Source organism: Petaurus breviceps, unplaced genomic scaffold (genome assembly GCF_028583685.1).
Source record: "Petaurus breviceps papuanus isolate PSGF00001 unplaced genomic scaffold, PetGlider_PUasm1.0 175, whole genome shotgun sequence".
Lineage (NCBI taxonomy): Eukaryota > Metazoa > Chordata > Mammalia > Diprotodontia > Petauridae > Petaurus > Petaurus breviceps.
The window spans coordinates 23,205,227-23,221,049 of record NW_027185764.1 but is presented as its reverse complement, the minus strand read 5'-3'; the positions used below and the strand labels follow the sequence as shown (position 1 = coordinate 23,221,049).

The following is a 15,823-nucleotide window of genomic DNA, read 5'->3' as shown; positions in this document are numbered from 1 at the left end:
GCTAGATAGCACTGTGGATAGAGGACAGGGCTGGAGTTAGGAAGACTTGAAATCAAATCCTGCCTTAAGCACTTACTAAGCTTTGTGATGCTGGCTAAGTCACTTAACCCTGTCTGCCTCAGTTTCCTCATCTGTAAAATGAGCTAAAGAAGGAAATGGCAAGCCATTCTAGTATCTCTGCCAAGAAAACCCCACAATGGGGTCACAGAGTTAGACACGACTGAAATGACTGAAGAACAAAAAGGAATGAGTTCATTGCATCAAGAGGTGAAGTATTTCTGCTCTAGGGAATATGTTTTTGCTGTTCAAGTCGAGTATCAGTCAGTTTTACTCACAGAAGATGGGATTTCTGGTTTGGGTGCAGGTGGCTTAAATGTAGAACTTTTCAAAGAAGTATCTATTCTTCTGTCTGCAGCAGCAACTCCAGACAAACATTCTACATAATCAGGAGGCGGGATGACCACGTTACTCTTTTCTGCTAAGTTCACTGTACTGATGCTTCTAACAGGTGCAGGGCTACAAATCAAAAAATGAAGGGGAGGGGGGAGAAACGTATTAGATCAAGTCTCACAGTCTAAACAACAAAGTTTCTAACATCTAGTGATAAGAGTCTGCACTAAATTTATATGCAAAGTAAAAAAGAAAGGGCTATATATATGGAGAGAATTTATAACTAGACACTCGAGAAATCCTGAAAAAGAATCACTAATAAGAGAGAGCAATTTATGACATCTGGGGGATTTCTAGATACGAGGAACTTTAAAGCAGCTGACATATAATAAATGTCAGCTGTATTTAGTACTGCTCGTCTTAAATTACCCTAATATGTTTGTTTTTAAACCAGTACTCTGTCCCTTGACGTAGAATAGTTCTATCACCTTTTATCATGGTTGTCATCCTTCTCATTTGTTTTGTTGTGGACATCTTCAGAACATGGTAGGTACTGAAGAAATATGTGAAGAGGTCCATGATGAAGATGAACTTTTTATTTTTTCATAGATATTATGCATTGCCATGTACCTTCCTCTTAACGTCTCAATCTGTTATTGACTTCCCCTCCTATTTTGGGAATCTGGGCTTGAAATACTATTTTCACATTGTGGAAGATTTAAGGAAAAGAAGTATGTAAATGCAGGGTAAAAAAATGCAGAATAGTAATGACAACTTAGAAGCTGCTTTTTATTATTATTCAACATGCAACGAGTCTCTAGTATGTTAACGAATAATGAAGATACCCTGAGAAGTATTGAACAATAAAACTTTCAGGCAAAGAGTGCATTTTGCATTGAGAAATAAAATTCACAATTCAAATTATTACCTGGGAGTTGGCACATTTAGTGTTTCTTCTTCATTTTCTTCTAGTGACTTTGTATATGATAATGGAAACCAGCCCCTCCTAGAGTGAAGGAAAAAACCAACTTAAATTTTCGTTTGAGTTTTATTTTACCTATGATGGAATAATTTACCATAAGCCTTGACTAGGAAAAAAAAAATCCTGGAGATCTGAAGTGAAAAATAATGGCTAACATTTCTTTTGGCACATTTTTAGTACAACAGTAACAGATTTTTATGCAGGGCTTTAAGGCTTGCAAAGCACTCTGCATATATTATTTTGTTGGGTCCTTGTACTATCCCTATAAATTCAGTATTACTTATTGTTATCCCCTTTTACAGATGAGGAAAACTGAGCTTGAGAGAGGCAAGTTTGAGGCAGAATTTGAACATTTCTTCCTAAATCCAAGTCTAACACTGTCGTAGTAAAATTTTTATCTCAAAAGATGAGAACAGGGTGGCTAGGTGGCATAGTGAATAGAGCACCGGCCCTGCGGTCAGGAGGACCTGAGTTCAAATCTGACCTCAGACACTTAACACTTACTGGCCGTGTGACCTCGGGCAAGTCACTTAACCCCAACTGCCCTACCTTCCCCCCTCCAAAAAGCAAAAAAACAAAAACACAACAACAACGAAAAGATGAGAGCAAGGTATTGCAGCTCTTGTTGAAATGATAGATAGCTCTGTTAGATATATATCCTTAAAAATGTGGCTGCTTACCTAATGAAATCCAAATTCCTCAATTTGGCATTCAAGGCCTTCCACAGTATGGCCCAATTTATTCTTTCAGTCTTCATCTGTCACTGCTTTCTTGGCTTAATCCATTTTCTGGAAAACTTGAACTATATTCAATACACACTATTTTTTCCTACCTTTATGCCTCTTCTTGTGAGGTTTCTTTGTTTTGCAATGCCTTCCTCCCACATCCCCATCAAAAATCTACCTGCCCTTCCATCAAGGCACATTTGAAATGTTACCTCCCTCATGAAACTCTTTCAGATTTCCCTAACAGTATGCTCCCTTTTCTTTTTTTTTTTTTCTTTTAGAGGGGGAGAAGGCAGGACAATTGGGGTTAAGTGACTTGCCCGAGGTCACATAGCAGTAAGTGTTAAGTGTCTGAAGATGGATTTGAACTCAGTTGCTTCTGACTCTAGGGTCGGTGCTCTATTCACTGTGCCACCTAGCTGCCCCTAATTCTCCCTCTTCTTAACCCTCATAGCAGCCTGTGTCACTTTTTCTGGAATTTAACATATTTTGCCTTGTTCTATACTTAGAAGGTAAAATTAAGCATGTAATTTTATCTATATATGTTATGTACGTATGCATGCATGCATGTATCTATGTATAAAATGTTTTATCAACCTTAAAATGGTAATCTATGTCAGCTATTATTATTTTCCATCATTTAAGCTTGCCTTAGGGCAGCTAGGTGGGGCAGTGGATAGAGTGCCCAGCCTGAAGGCAGGAAGTCTCCATCTTCTTGAGTTCAAACCTGACCTCAGACACATACTAGCTGTGTGACCCTGGGCAAGTCACTTAACTCTCTTTACCTCAGTTCCTCATCTGTAAAATGAGCTGGAGAAGGAAATGGCCAACCACTCCAGTGTCTTTGCCAAGAAAATCCCAAATGACAGAGAGTCAGATGTGACTGAAAAACAACAAAAAATCAGTCTTACTCTGAAAATAGATTGTGAACTTTTCAGCGAGGCTTTGTCTCTTTCTCATGCATGTTGTGCTTAGCCTAGTGTCCTGAACACAGTAGGCCTCAATAAGTATTATCAATATCAATTAAGTTCAGGTAATACTTTGAATGTCAAAGAAGGCAAAAGATGCATTATTTTCTTAACAAGATACTGAGAGAAGCATGGAAGACTTAGAAAAAGAAGAGCCGGGAGTTTTAAGTGCACCTACTCAGATTCCTTCATTTGACAGAGAAGTCTGGTCTAGAGAGGTTAAGTAATTTGCCCAAGGTCACACAGGCAGTTGGGATTTGAATTCGGGACCGTTGGCCTCCCAAACCAGCATACCTCCCACTGCACCACACTGACTCCTAACCTGAATCTGAGTTTATTCATTTGTAAAATGGGGATGATAATATTACCACCACCTAGGAGGATCAGGTCCCTGATATAGTGACTCTCATGAACAAAGCTATTAAATTGCCACTGTTGGCTATAAATGCTGTCTTTGTTATACTGGGGCAGTTCATTGCTTCAGAGGACACGATGACATTAGGAGAAATAATTGTTGGTATGATTGGCATTCTCCTGAAGAAAAAAGAAAGGGCTTGAGAATTTAAAGAGCAGTCCCAAAACAAGTGCTTTTTTTTTTTAACCCTCTGCTTTCTTAGATTAAAAATTGGGGGCCTGCTTCTGGAGTTTATAGGGAACTGTTTACATTGCTATTATTAAAACCACTGCTTTGAACCATATGGCTTCTTTGCCAGTCAATAAACATTTATTAAGCGCTTACTATGCTAGGTGGGCAGCTAGGTGTCAAAGTAGATGGAGTGCTGGACCTGGAGTCAGGAAGGCTCATCTCCTGAATTCAAATCTAGTCTAAAACACTAGCTGTATGACCTTGGACAAGTCACTTAATCCTTTTTGCCTCAGTTTCCTCATCTGTAAAAATGAGCTGGAGAAGGAAATGACAAACCACTCCAGTATCTTTGCCAAGATCCCAAATGACATCATGAAGGGTTGGACACAACCAAAATGACTCATCAACAATGAATTTTAGTTTTGATTGCTAAGTTTCTTTGTAGCAGTAATCTAATAGGACTTTTCCCAACCCCACAATTACTTTGGGTTACATTCATTCTAATTCCTGTGTAACCATGGTGCACACAACTCATTGACTTACGCTTTGGTTTGGTCATGTTCTCCATAGAGCCAGCCATCTTTTTCCTCTGGGATGAGCAACGTGATGATGTCTCCCTGTGCAAAGCTAAGCAATGTCTTATTACTTCCAGCAGTATGTGGGAAGATTGTTTTTACTTTCTGCCTTTTAATCATATTTAATCCCGTTGCCACAGAAATAGATCGCTGTAAACTGGGATCCTCTGAATTGTCTGTTAAAATGAATGCAACATTGATGGCTAATCAATACAATAAAACGTTAAATTGTTTTAAACAAAATACAGGCCAGGTCCAAATCAGTAGAATCCCCAAGTCACTTCTTGTAACCCTTGCCAACAATTCCAAGTCTTGCAACCAAGTTACTGGCTGGCTTTTCACAATAGTTCTGATCAGTATCAAACTAAGGGCATGGGGAGGAGAAAGAAACAGGGCTAGAGGAATGTTATTTCCAAACCACAAACATTTCCCCCCCAGATCATTAAAGCAAACCAAAACTTTCTTGGTTCAGTTTCTCAATCTGATTCTATTCAAAGTCATTCTTTTTGTAACTTTCAACATGCCAAATTTTAAAACTACAACCCAAATCCCAATGACATATTCTACTGGTCTTTTCCTTTTCTCCTTTCCCTCCAAAAGAGGGGGGGAGGGTGAGAGGGGGGATAGAGAGAAAAGGGGGAAATTTTTGTTCAAAGAATCTTGCCTTCATTAGTCTGGATAGAAAAATCTAAAAGTATGAAAGTATCCTTAACTTTATCTAATGAGCTTACCCCAGAAACAAGTATATGGAAAAATAAAGAGTAAAGAAAATACTTGAAACATTCCAATCAAGATACATTATACTACTTTGAAAAGCAAATATGAAGGGATGGAGAAATTTGCTTCTTTCTGGACACATAGTTGTTATTCTAACTTTTAAACCTGAGACGCATTTTGGTGTATTTCTTTTTTAAAAATGTTGTTTTGGTTCCTCTGTAAGTACTTGAATATTCAGTAATACTCCAATTTTAAAATTATGGCAATCTTTCCAACTCTTAATTACCTAGGTAGCATTGAAACAACTAGAAGTTTTCATTGAGCTTTCCATAGTGATACTTGCCAAGCCACAAAATCAAAGTCACACAAATGTGAATCCTATATACAATATTTTAATTATACATTCTAAACTAGTACTGTTTGTAGCATTTCCCAAAGGCAAAAAGACTACAGAATATTCTTGCCATATAGATCTCTCTCAATCAAAAGTTATTCTAAAGATTTCCTATGCTCATCTTTGTCCCAACTACTTCAAAGCCCAAATCTATTTTTTTACACACAGTTGATTCTTGTCAATTTTATTCGAAGTGGGACTCAAAATGTGGACTGAGGACAGAGGAAAAAGAAAAGGATCATGACCTCCTAGGGAGTTTAGTAATCTTTGTGAAAAAATTAATCCTTCTATGTTTAGGGCTAAAAAAGCAAGTTTACATTTTGGTTTTTAATTTTCAGAACGGTTTAATAATCTTGGCTGCATGAAGAATTTAATCATTTGGGAAAGCCACACAATAGTATTGATTCTGCTCCTAAAGAAAACATAATTCTTTGCTAGAAAAGATGAAATATATTTATTTGGATTCTGAGCCTACTGGCAAGGAGGAGTTATAGTCTGTGAATTTATAATCTGAAACATGTCTTAGAATGTTTCACTGAAAACACAATTGCATGATAATGGCCATAGATATGGCTATAGCTTAAATCCCCAGAATGTGAGCCCTTCCAGTAGAATTTAAGTTCTTTGAGGGCAGGGACCTGTTTTATTAAAACGCCTGTTCATGCCTTCCCAGGCCCTAAGCAGCAATGAGTGCATAAATCGAGCACATATCACAAAACCACCAGATTGTCACTAATCAGAATGTTCTTATAAGAGTCCTGGACCTTTGTTTTGGAGGAAAATTTCTTTAAATCTAATTTTCATTGTTGGCACTAGATACATTTCTATTTTTTACTGAAACTGCTACATGTTTTATGGAAAGTGTTCAAAGTATAATTACAAATTAAGTATTGGTTCAAAAAGACTACGACCAAATTCCTTACCAGCAATATTATTTAACCTTTCTGAAGTCTTTGGGATGGTTGCTGGGTTATTAAACATATCAGCCAGGGGACTGGCATATGCTCTAGCCGAAGAAACTGGGGGCATCTTCGGTGAATACTTAGGGAGAGTGTCATAATCTTTCCCGACCTGTGAATAATAATTATTACATTAACAAACAAGAGTAATGATGTTGAATTAATCGCCTTAAATTATAGCATGCATGTCACTTCTGTGTTATCATTAAAGTTTTATTAAATTTAGACATGATCAAGTTACTTAAGGAGTGACTAGGTGTCACAGTGCACACTGTGCCAGATCTGGAAGCAGGAAGACTCATTTTCCTGAGTTCAAATTTGGCCTTAGACACTTACTCACTGTTTGACCTTGGGCAAGTCACTTCACTGTCTTTGAATCATTCTCAGATTCCTTATCTGTGAAATGATCCGGAGAAGGAAATGGCAAGCCACTATAGTATCTTTGCCAAGAAAATCCCGAATGGGATCATGAAGAGTCAGACATGACTGAAAAGATTGAACAATAAAACAATAAAGTTGCTTAAGGTGAAACTGTAAAACACCTAAAGGGAATCCTCAAACCCATATCTCCTGGACTCTTAATGTTCTCAGTCTACGTGAGGATCTTACTGTGTAAGCAACACATTCAGCTTATTGCAAGAGTCATAAATCCTTGGGATTGTAACACAAGTAAGGTCTGAGACTTTGACACTATAAATAATAAAATGAATAGTGATTGTTTTTTTCTTTGTATTTTTATCTTCAGCACCTGGCATATAGCGGGAATTTAATAATGCTTATTGATGGATTAAGTACTTTCAAGTCTTTATTGGAAAGCCCAACCTGAATCCAGAGCATTATTATTCTTTTTATTTGGACCAGACAACTGTGATTTCATTAGGACAGGAGACTCAGTGAAGAAGCTCCCTTTATCAAGGAAGAGATTGGCAATTTATAATCCTAGTACATTATTTAAGAGCCTGGGATGTTAACTGACTTGCCTTGGGTCACACAGTATGTGTAAGAGACAGGATCTGCATCCAGGGTTTGTAGATATGAAGGATGGATCTCCACCCGCTGTACCCCACTGCCTATTTTATTCATTTTTTAAATCAATTTTTTTGGTCATTGATCCATCATATTGTTATACACACTGGTTATCCTAAGAGATGTTAGAGGCATGTAACATCATAATTTCTCGTATCTCTAGTTCCAGATATTTGCAAATTCCCAATGGGAATAAATGTTTTAACTTTGGGATTTCTGAAGAATTAGAAACAGAAATAAAACTGTCTACAGTACCCAGAATGTTGTTTAAGGTGATGCTGCAAACCTTCCACAGATAATTTCAAAACCTAGGTTAGGGGAAGGGCAGAAGGAAGGAGTGAAAGGATCTTTTCTTTCTTTTTTTTTTTTAAAAGCAACCGGGGTTAAGTAACTTGCTCAAGGTTATATGGCCACTTATTTCTGGGTGTGGTGCTAAGTATCTGAGCCAGGATTCGATCCCCAGGTCATCCCAATACTGGAGCCAGTGCTCTTACTTGCTGAGCCACCTGGCCGCCCCTAAGTAATTGGGGTTAAGTAACTTGCTCAAGGTTACACGGCCAGGTGTTTCTGGGTGGGTGCTAAGTGTCTGAGCCTGGATTCGATCCCCAGGTCATCCCGACACTGGAGCCGGTGCTCTTACTCGCTGTGCTACCTGGCCACCCCGAAAGGATCTTTTCAAGAAAGAGTGCCTTCTTCTTGAAAGCATGCTGAATCTCTACTACCCAGCAGAGAGGAAGATTTAGAGTTGGATAGGACCTGAGAGGCCATTGAGTCCCACCCCCTCATTTTACAGGTGAGGAAAATGAGGTGAAATGACTGGCTGGGAATTGCACAGCTGGTATGTAGGAGAAGCAGGATCTGAATCCAGGTCTTGAGTCCAGTGTACTATTCAATATACTAGGACACCTCTTGGGTTAGATTGGCTTCTAGTAAAAGCTGTGCCTAAACACACAGTAATATAGAAATGGAAATGAAAGTACCCACCATACTGCTTCTTTCTATCATTGGTGAAGGTTGAGGAGTTCCTGATACTGGGGTGGAACTTGGTGTCTTTATTTCTTCTATCATATTCATGATCTTCTCTGGAACTTTGGTGGCATCACCACAAGTTTCCTGCCATTTAGGTAGTTTAGAATTGAGTAATTCTGCAGACTGCAAAATCAAAAGAAAGAAAGAGTTAAAGAGGAACTTGGTGATAAATAAGACATCTCCTACAATGAAGAGCTGAAAGGCAGTTTGGAAACTGTCTAGTCCAAACCTCTCATTTTATAGACAAAGACACTGAAGCTCAGAGCAAGTAAGAGATTTGACCATCACTGCACAGCTAATTACTGGCAGGCTTAGAAATGCCTGCCTTCTAGCTTCTGGCTCAGTATTCTCCCCCCCCCCCCCATATGCTGCTTTTGCCACACATGACAATAATCATCACTTACTCAAAATGACATAGGCTTTGAACTGAACTCAATTCAACCATATTTACTGATGGCCTGGAGTCAGGAAGACCTGAGTTCAAATTCTGCCTCAGACTCTTACTAGTTGTATGATTCTAGGAAAGTCATTTAACCATGTTTGCCTCAATTTCCTCATCTGTAAAATGAGCTGGAGAAGGAAATGGTAGACCACTCCAGATCTTTGTAAAGAAAACCCCAAATGGGGTCATGAAAAGTCAGACACAAAATACAACTACAATGACTGAACAACAAGAAATTGACTATGTGCTTAGTACTGTACCATGGGAAATATAAAAATATCTTTTAAAGTTGTACAAAATTACCAAAATACATATTAAAGAAAAAAAGAGATCAAACCATTTTCATACTATGTGTAAATGTACATACACATGGTAAGCAAAATATGTCATACTATAAACATATATACCACATATACAACCAGTTCTTTTTCTACTATATCACATTACCCTCTGCAAAAATATATGTATATATTTTATATACTATATATCCTGCATATGTGTATACATATGTGTATATGCAGAACACTGTGGTGATGTAGCAGAAAGAGAACTGGTTCTTGAGTTGGAGGACTGAGTTCAAATTCTACTTCTGCTGCCTATTACCTACATGACCTTGGTATCACTTCCCTAGGTTTTAGTTTCCTTAGTTATAAAAAGAAGAGGTTGGACTAGATGGCCTCATGTCTGAGGTCCCTTCTAACTCTAAATCTATGAGGTTACAATCCTATGTAAGTGGAAATTTTATTTGGAAGGAAATTGGAAATAAGACTGCTAGGACCCTTATGGCTTTATTTTCCTTTTATGCTTACCTGTAAGTGATAGTAATTTATGTGATTAGCAAAGGAGCAGTGTTTGTCAACCAGAAAACAGAATCGCCTTTTCTCTTCAAGGAGAGCTTCTTTGCAGCCATCTGCAATAAATTTTTGAATGTCGCTCTGACGAGAGGTGACAGTTTCCACATACTAAGGGAAAGATGGCAATTATACAAGTGTGACAATGTTAATAATCAAGATATCTAGATCAGAGAATTCAAGTTCATAGTACAAGCTCAATATTTACACAGCTTGACATTTGGTAATGGTTCATTTTTTTAAAAATTGAAGTTTGAAAATGGTGAATGTTAAATGTAGATACCCTTGCTGCATCAGATAACAAAAAGGTCATTTAAAAGCCTATTTTAAGATGATCCATGGTCAAACTGGGCAATTGGGTGTCACATATCTTCAGTTTCATTCAGGAGAAAAATGCTAATGTTTTTAGGGTTTACTTATGAACTGCCTGTCCTTAACTGGAGAAAACTCAATAGCCTCTAGGCTTTTGGTTACTAATTGCTCTAAACTATGTCAAATTAGGATATCATTCATCTTATCAGGTAGAATATTAGTAGATAAAGATTGAGATGGGCAAGCCTACCATTTACTAGGAATGATCTGCAAGCAGAAAACCCCAAAGAAACCAAACAACCCCCAAAATTGAAATTGGAAAAATCAGACAGGAAGCTTATATTTACCTCAATTTCTTTGTGTTCATACTTCAGGGCATTTCTTCCACCTTGACTTTTCCTTCTAATCTTTTTCAGCTCTGCCTGAGATTTCTCCAAAGAATCTAGTTTACTTCTGTGTTCTGTTTGGTATCTCTTCAGAGTTGCCTGTAATTAAAACATTATGCCAAAAATGCCATATAAATGGTTATCCAATTATCACTGCCAATTAGCCTTTAATGAAGGGCCAGGTCCTCTACTTTGTATCTCTGAAGCACCTTATAATTATAGTGGGGAGGTAAAGAGTTGCCTGTTGGAATGGAAAAATTCTGCTTTAAGGAAACTTGGGCTCTGGCTCCACCACTTATTAGATGACCATGAGCAAGTCAATTAACTCTTGTAAACCTCAACTTTCTCATCTATAAAATGGGCAGAAAAATATCTGCATACTCTCTTGCAGAGCTATTGTGAGGAAAACAGTCTGTAGATTATAAAGTGCTATATAAATATTGCATGCAAGTTGTTCTGTATCTAAAGATTTATGTTTGTATATTTTAAAATCCCAGTCAGATAGGAAACTTTATGAAAGAATATTTTCTTTTTCATTTTTAATACCACCCTTAACACACACAGATACAAGCACAGTTTTAACACGTAAAGAGGATTGTATGTGGAATGATAAATCTCCGTTTTACATTGCTCACCTTTTAAAAAAAAGGTATGCAATATGTTACACATATTATTTTCAAAAATTTCCTGTTTGTTGTTGTTTCCTTCTGAACTTCTTTGTATTCTCTAATAGGTATTTTTAAAAAAAAGTTTCAATAGCCCTTTTTTTGGGGCATCTATAGCTAACTATCCCTTCTATTGTACCCTCAATTAAAAACCAAGAAAAAGAAAAAAATTGAGTTTATATTTTTAAGAAATAATAGAATCGTGGTTTAGTCGAGTTATAATTCTGTTTTCATGTATAGATTTATATATGTGTTTAGTATTTGTGTATGTCCTTGGTTTAATGGAGCTCTGATGGAGGGTAATAGTTTTCAATGTTGAGTAGCCCTAACATTATTCTGGATGAGAAGGGAAAGTGACTTTTATGCTTTCTTTACTGAAAAAAAAATCTAAAAGATTTTTTAAGATACAGAAGTAGGAAAAGTCAAGAGAAGTTAAATAGACAATCATTTATTGAGCACACATACATTCTAGGAACTGGGCTAAGTACTGGAAATATGTAAAAAAGAAAAAAGGAAAGTAAAAAAGCAAGTAATCAAGCAAACAGACAGCTCCTGCCCCCAAAGACCTTACTTACATTCTAATGTAATGATATTGAGATAATATTTAAACAATCTAGATAGACATAAGATATGTACAGAGGAGATGGGAAGCAGTCTACGAGGGGAAGGCATTAGCAGGCAGGGGAAATGGGAATGGCCTGGAGTATGGGGGATTTGAACTGAATCTTGAAGAGAGTTAGGGAAATTAAGAGGCTGAGTTGAGGAGTGAGAACATTCCAGTTAATTCAGAGGCACAGAGATGGGAAATAGGGTATTGTATTTGAGGAACTGTAAATAGGGCAGTGTTGCTGAAACATAGAGTGTATGGAGGAGAGTAAGATATAAAGTTTGGAAATGTAGGAGGGGGTCAAGTTAAAAACAGTTTTAAATGCCAAAGGCATTGAAGTTAACAGGAAGCCACTAGAGCCCATTGGGCAGGGGGTGACAATGGTCATACCTACACTTTAGAAAAATCACCTGAGTGGAAGATGGACTGGAGTCAAGAGAGACGTAAGGCAGACAGACCAATTAGAACTGACGAATGGAGGGAACAGATAGAATTGCCATCAAAGTTATAAGGCATAGAGAAAGATGGAATGATAAAAGATATAATCAGATAAAGGAATTCCAGAGTTTATAAACACGAAGTGTAACACTTATGGATGATGACCAAGGGCATGACCATCTGTGTGTAGCTGATGTGGAGTAGAGGAACAAGTCACGGGAAGTGAGCAGAATGAGGAAACATCATTATGGAGGTTGAAGTCTTCAAGCATGAGTACAGGTGAGTCAGAGGAACAAACCATTATGAGCCTAGCACAAGGCTCATTGAGGAAAGAAGTGGAAAGGGGGAAGAAGAGAGGGGGAAAGAGAGAAGAGGAGAGAGGGAGGGAGACAGAGAGACAATGTGAGAGAAAGAGTAGCTGAAATTGGAAAGGGAGGAACATTAGGAAGGAGTTAGGTTTCAGTGAGGGCCAGAACATGGAAGTAAGAAAGCAAAAGATTCAAAGAAGGGGCGGCCAGGTGGCGCAGGGAGTAAGAGCACCAGCCCCAGAGTGGGGAGACCTGGGATCGGTTCCAGCCTCAGATAATCGGCACCCACACAAAAATAACTGGCCGTGTAACCTTGAGCAAGTTACTTAACCCTGACTGCTTTAAAAAAAAAGATTCGAAGAAAGAAATTTAGGAAACAAAAGGACTGCAAAAGATTTTTAGCAAGGTAATTGGATTGGATTAAAAAAAAAAGGTGGTCAGATTAGTTGGGTGTAGGGAAAGGGAATGTTATGGGCAAAGCTGGGGAGAGCTCTGATAATATGATCCAGAGGAAAATGGTAGTAGTTTTTGTACTAATAGAAAAGGTGAAAGGCTAAATATACAGTATGTTGCTTGGCTGTAATAGTATTATTATAGAAGTATAAAGGACACAGGTTTGGTATGGAATGAAAGTTCTGGGAATGCTGAAGAAAACTCTTATTGAAAGGATGGACATATGACCAAAGATAAAAGGCTAAAAGTGTTTATTTAGATTGGTGAAAGGGATGGGGAAAAGAGGAAGGGAATAAGTATTTATAAAATACCTAAGGGATCAGCACAGTGTTAAACACTTAAACAAACAAATATCTCATTTGATCCTAACAATAATATTAATCTCCATTTTACTGTTGAGGAAAGTGAAGCAAACACAAATTGAGTGATTTGCCCAGGGCCATGAAGCCAGAAGGTAAATTCAGATCTTCCTGATTTCAGGTCTTTATCATTATCATTACTATTATTTCACCTAATTCTCATGACACCCTGTGAGGTAGGTACTATTATCCCCATTTTAAATTTTGTTTTGTGTGTGCTTTTTTTGGAGAGGGGAAGGCAGGGCAATTGGGGTTAAGTGACTTGCCCAAGGTCACATGGCTAGTAAGTGTTAAGTGTCTGAGGTCGGATTTGAACTCAGGCCCTCCTGACTCCAGGGCTGGTGCTCTATTCACTGGGCCACCTAGCTGCCTCCTATCCCCATTTTTTAGATGAGGAAATTGAGGCAAACAGAGACTTAGCCAGGATTACCTGGTTAGTGAGTGTTGAACCCAGGTTTGCCTAACTCCAGGTCCAGCACTCTACCCAAAGTACCACTTAGCTGCTTAAATTGAATATTTAAATAAATTAAAGTAATTATTTAAATAAATTAATTGGTTAAGTGAGATAACATTTATAAAAAGTACTCAATGGGCACCATGTAAGTATTAGCTATTCAATTTGCAAAAAGCTTTAATGATTTCTTACAATATTTCTTCTACCCATTTTAAGTAGGGAGCTGAGTATCCTATAAAAACAAACCCAGAAGAAAGGAAGAAAAGAAGGAAAGAAGGAAGGCAGGGAGGAAGATAGGAAGAAAGATGAGAGAGTAAGAAAATCAGAATGCAAGAAAAAAAGGAAGAGACTCCATCCAGATTTTAGGACTGGGGAAACTGGGAATCTGGTTGGGAAGATCCCTGCAGGGTTAGCAGTAGGACTCAGGTTAAACTGAAAAATTGACCCAGCATTGAAAGCAGTCAGTCAGGAAGGTGACTTCCTTGGTGATATTCACCAGTAGAAATCTGGGGCTTCTTAGGACTGAAATAAGGCAGTATACTCACATTCATGTATTTGACGTCAAGTTCTGTCTTCTTCTCCAGTTCATGTATAATTTCTTTGTGGAATTTTTTGAACTGCCAGGAGGAAAAATGACACATGGCATATTTCAAAATAGTTATTGAAAATTCTAAAACAAAGTTGATTGACTTTCAAAAAGGCAAATATGTAAAAAGTTCACCTACATTTTCATCAAGACTGTCATTGAGTTTCTTGTGTGTATTTGATATCTCTATAAGGACGTGTCCTGCAAATAAAACCAAATATACTGAAAAACAGCATTTCCATTTCCAGAATTTGATATAAAATTGCCATAATTATATATGAAAACTTTACTGTCATCATGACACTATCTTCTAAGAAGACCCTTTGGGGGTCTTCACAGCTAATTTCCCCAGGATGGTGGTGGTAGGCCACTTTTTAACCAACTCTTCCCTACCAAACACAGTTAGTATTAAGACATTACAAGTATATATAACATAAAACAACTTCTTAAAATGTACATTGTCCTTTATCTTTTAACACAAGCTCACTATACTTTGCCCCAGATGTTGTGCCTGACAATTACCTGGATGATTACAATAACTAATTATAGGAGCAGATTATAGTTTTTTAAAAAGTATAATCCTCAAAGATAATCTGATTATTTGTCAGGGTTAAAGAAAGAGATTATTTCCTCTTTCTAACATTAACAACTTCCTCATCCTGGAACAAAGTAGTATCACTGTGGTTAGCAGCATGAACACTATTAGAATGTACATCTCACAGTATGATATAAGACTAACCAATTTACTGAAACAACTGCAAAAATTCTGTCAGGGGTCATTCATATAGAAAGAATGTTTAAAAACAAAGCACAGGGAGGTCCAGATTAGTATGAATAGTGAATCTAGTGAAGTGTATTTGAATTAGAACTATTTGAAGGTATTATTACATAAAATATACTAATTGGTTTCCGCCCAACAGAAATATGTAGTACAAATCTGAATAATGTGCCCATTTCTGAAGATTATTTTCACTGTTTGGGGGCTAGTTGTAGCTCACTGAATGCTGAAGCTACAAGAACTATAGATATTTTATTGTTATCCTTTCTCCAAAGACCTGGCTATAAGCTTCTGACATTATATTAAAGACATTCTGGTTTGCATAGCTCATATATTTGTTCTGTCACAGGGACGTATATCTTTTTTTGCTGTGCTATTCTAGTATGGTTAAATATGACCAAATTTCCATTAAATGTCTTTAGCATAAGACAGTGGTAGATGCTAGAAAAATAACAGGAGCTTGAAACCCCCGCCCCCCAAAGTAACTGAACTTACAGAATAAAGAAGCAAACATATATGCATGATAAATAACTGAAATAAAGGGAGACAAAAGAGCAGGTATTGATTTCCAACTATCCTCAACAGAATGTTGACTTAATTCATTTAGTTAAATAAGCAGAACCAAGAGAACATTGTATGACAGTAACAGCAATATTGTTTTAAGAACAACTTTGAGCAAATAAGTAATTTTGACTATTATAAATACACAGATTAAAAATAAAGGACATATGAAGAAAGTATCCAGAGAAAGAACTGATAAATTGAAGAATGTATGGAATAATTTTGTATCTATCTATCTATCTATCTATCTATCTATCTATCTATCTATCTAT

General features: G+C 37.2%; 1 protein-coding gene across 1 annotated transcript in view; it reads right to left on the bottom strand.

Annotated features, from left to right (window-relative positions):
• BAIAP2L1 (BAR/IMD domain containing adaptor protein 2 like 1) overlaps nt 1-15,823 on the bottom strand; it is a 140,756-nt gene that overhangs the window by 28,861 nt on the left and 96,072 nt on the right. The window contains exons 4-12 of the mRNA XM_069084884.1: nt 14,352-14,413; nt 14,172-14,243; nt 10,304-10,441; nt 9,603-9,755; nt 8,307-8,474; nt 6,261-6,408; nt 4,195-4,402; nt 1,319-1,396; nt 336-516 (exon numbers count right to left, since the gene is read on the bottom strand). Of these exons, the coding sequence (XP_068940985.1) occupies nt 336-516; nt 1,319-1,396; nt 4,195-4,402; nt 6,261-6,408; nt 8,307-8,474; nt 9,603-9,755; nt 10,304-10,441; nt 14,172-14,243; nt 14,352-14,413 (1,208 nt within the window). The remainder of the gene's footprint in view (nt 1-335; nt 517-1,318; nt 1,397-4,194; nt 4,403-6,260; nt 6,409-8,306; nt 8,475-9,602; nt 9,756-10,303; nt 10,442-14,171; nt 14,244-14,351; nt 14,414-15,823) is intronic.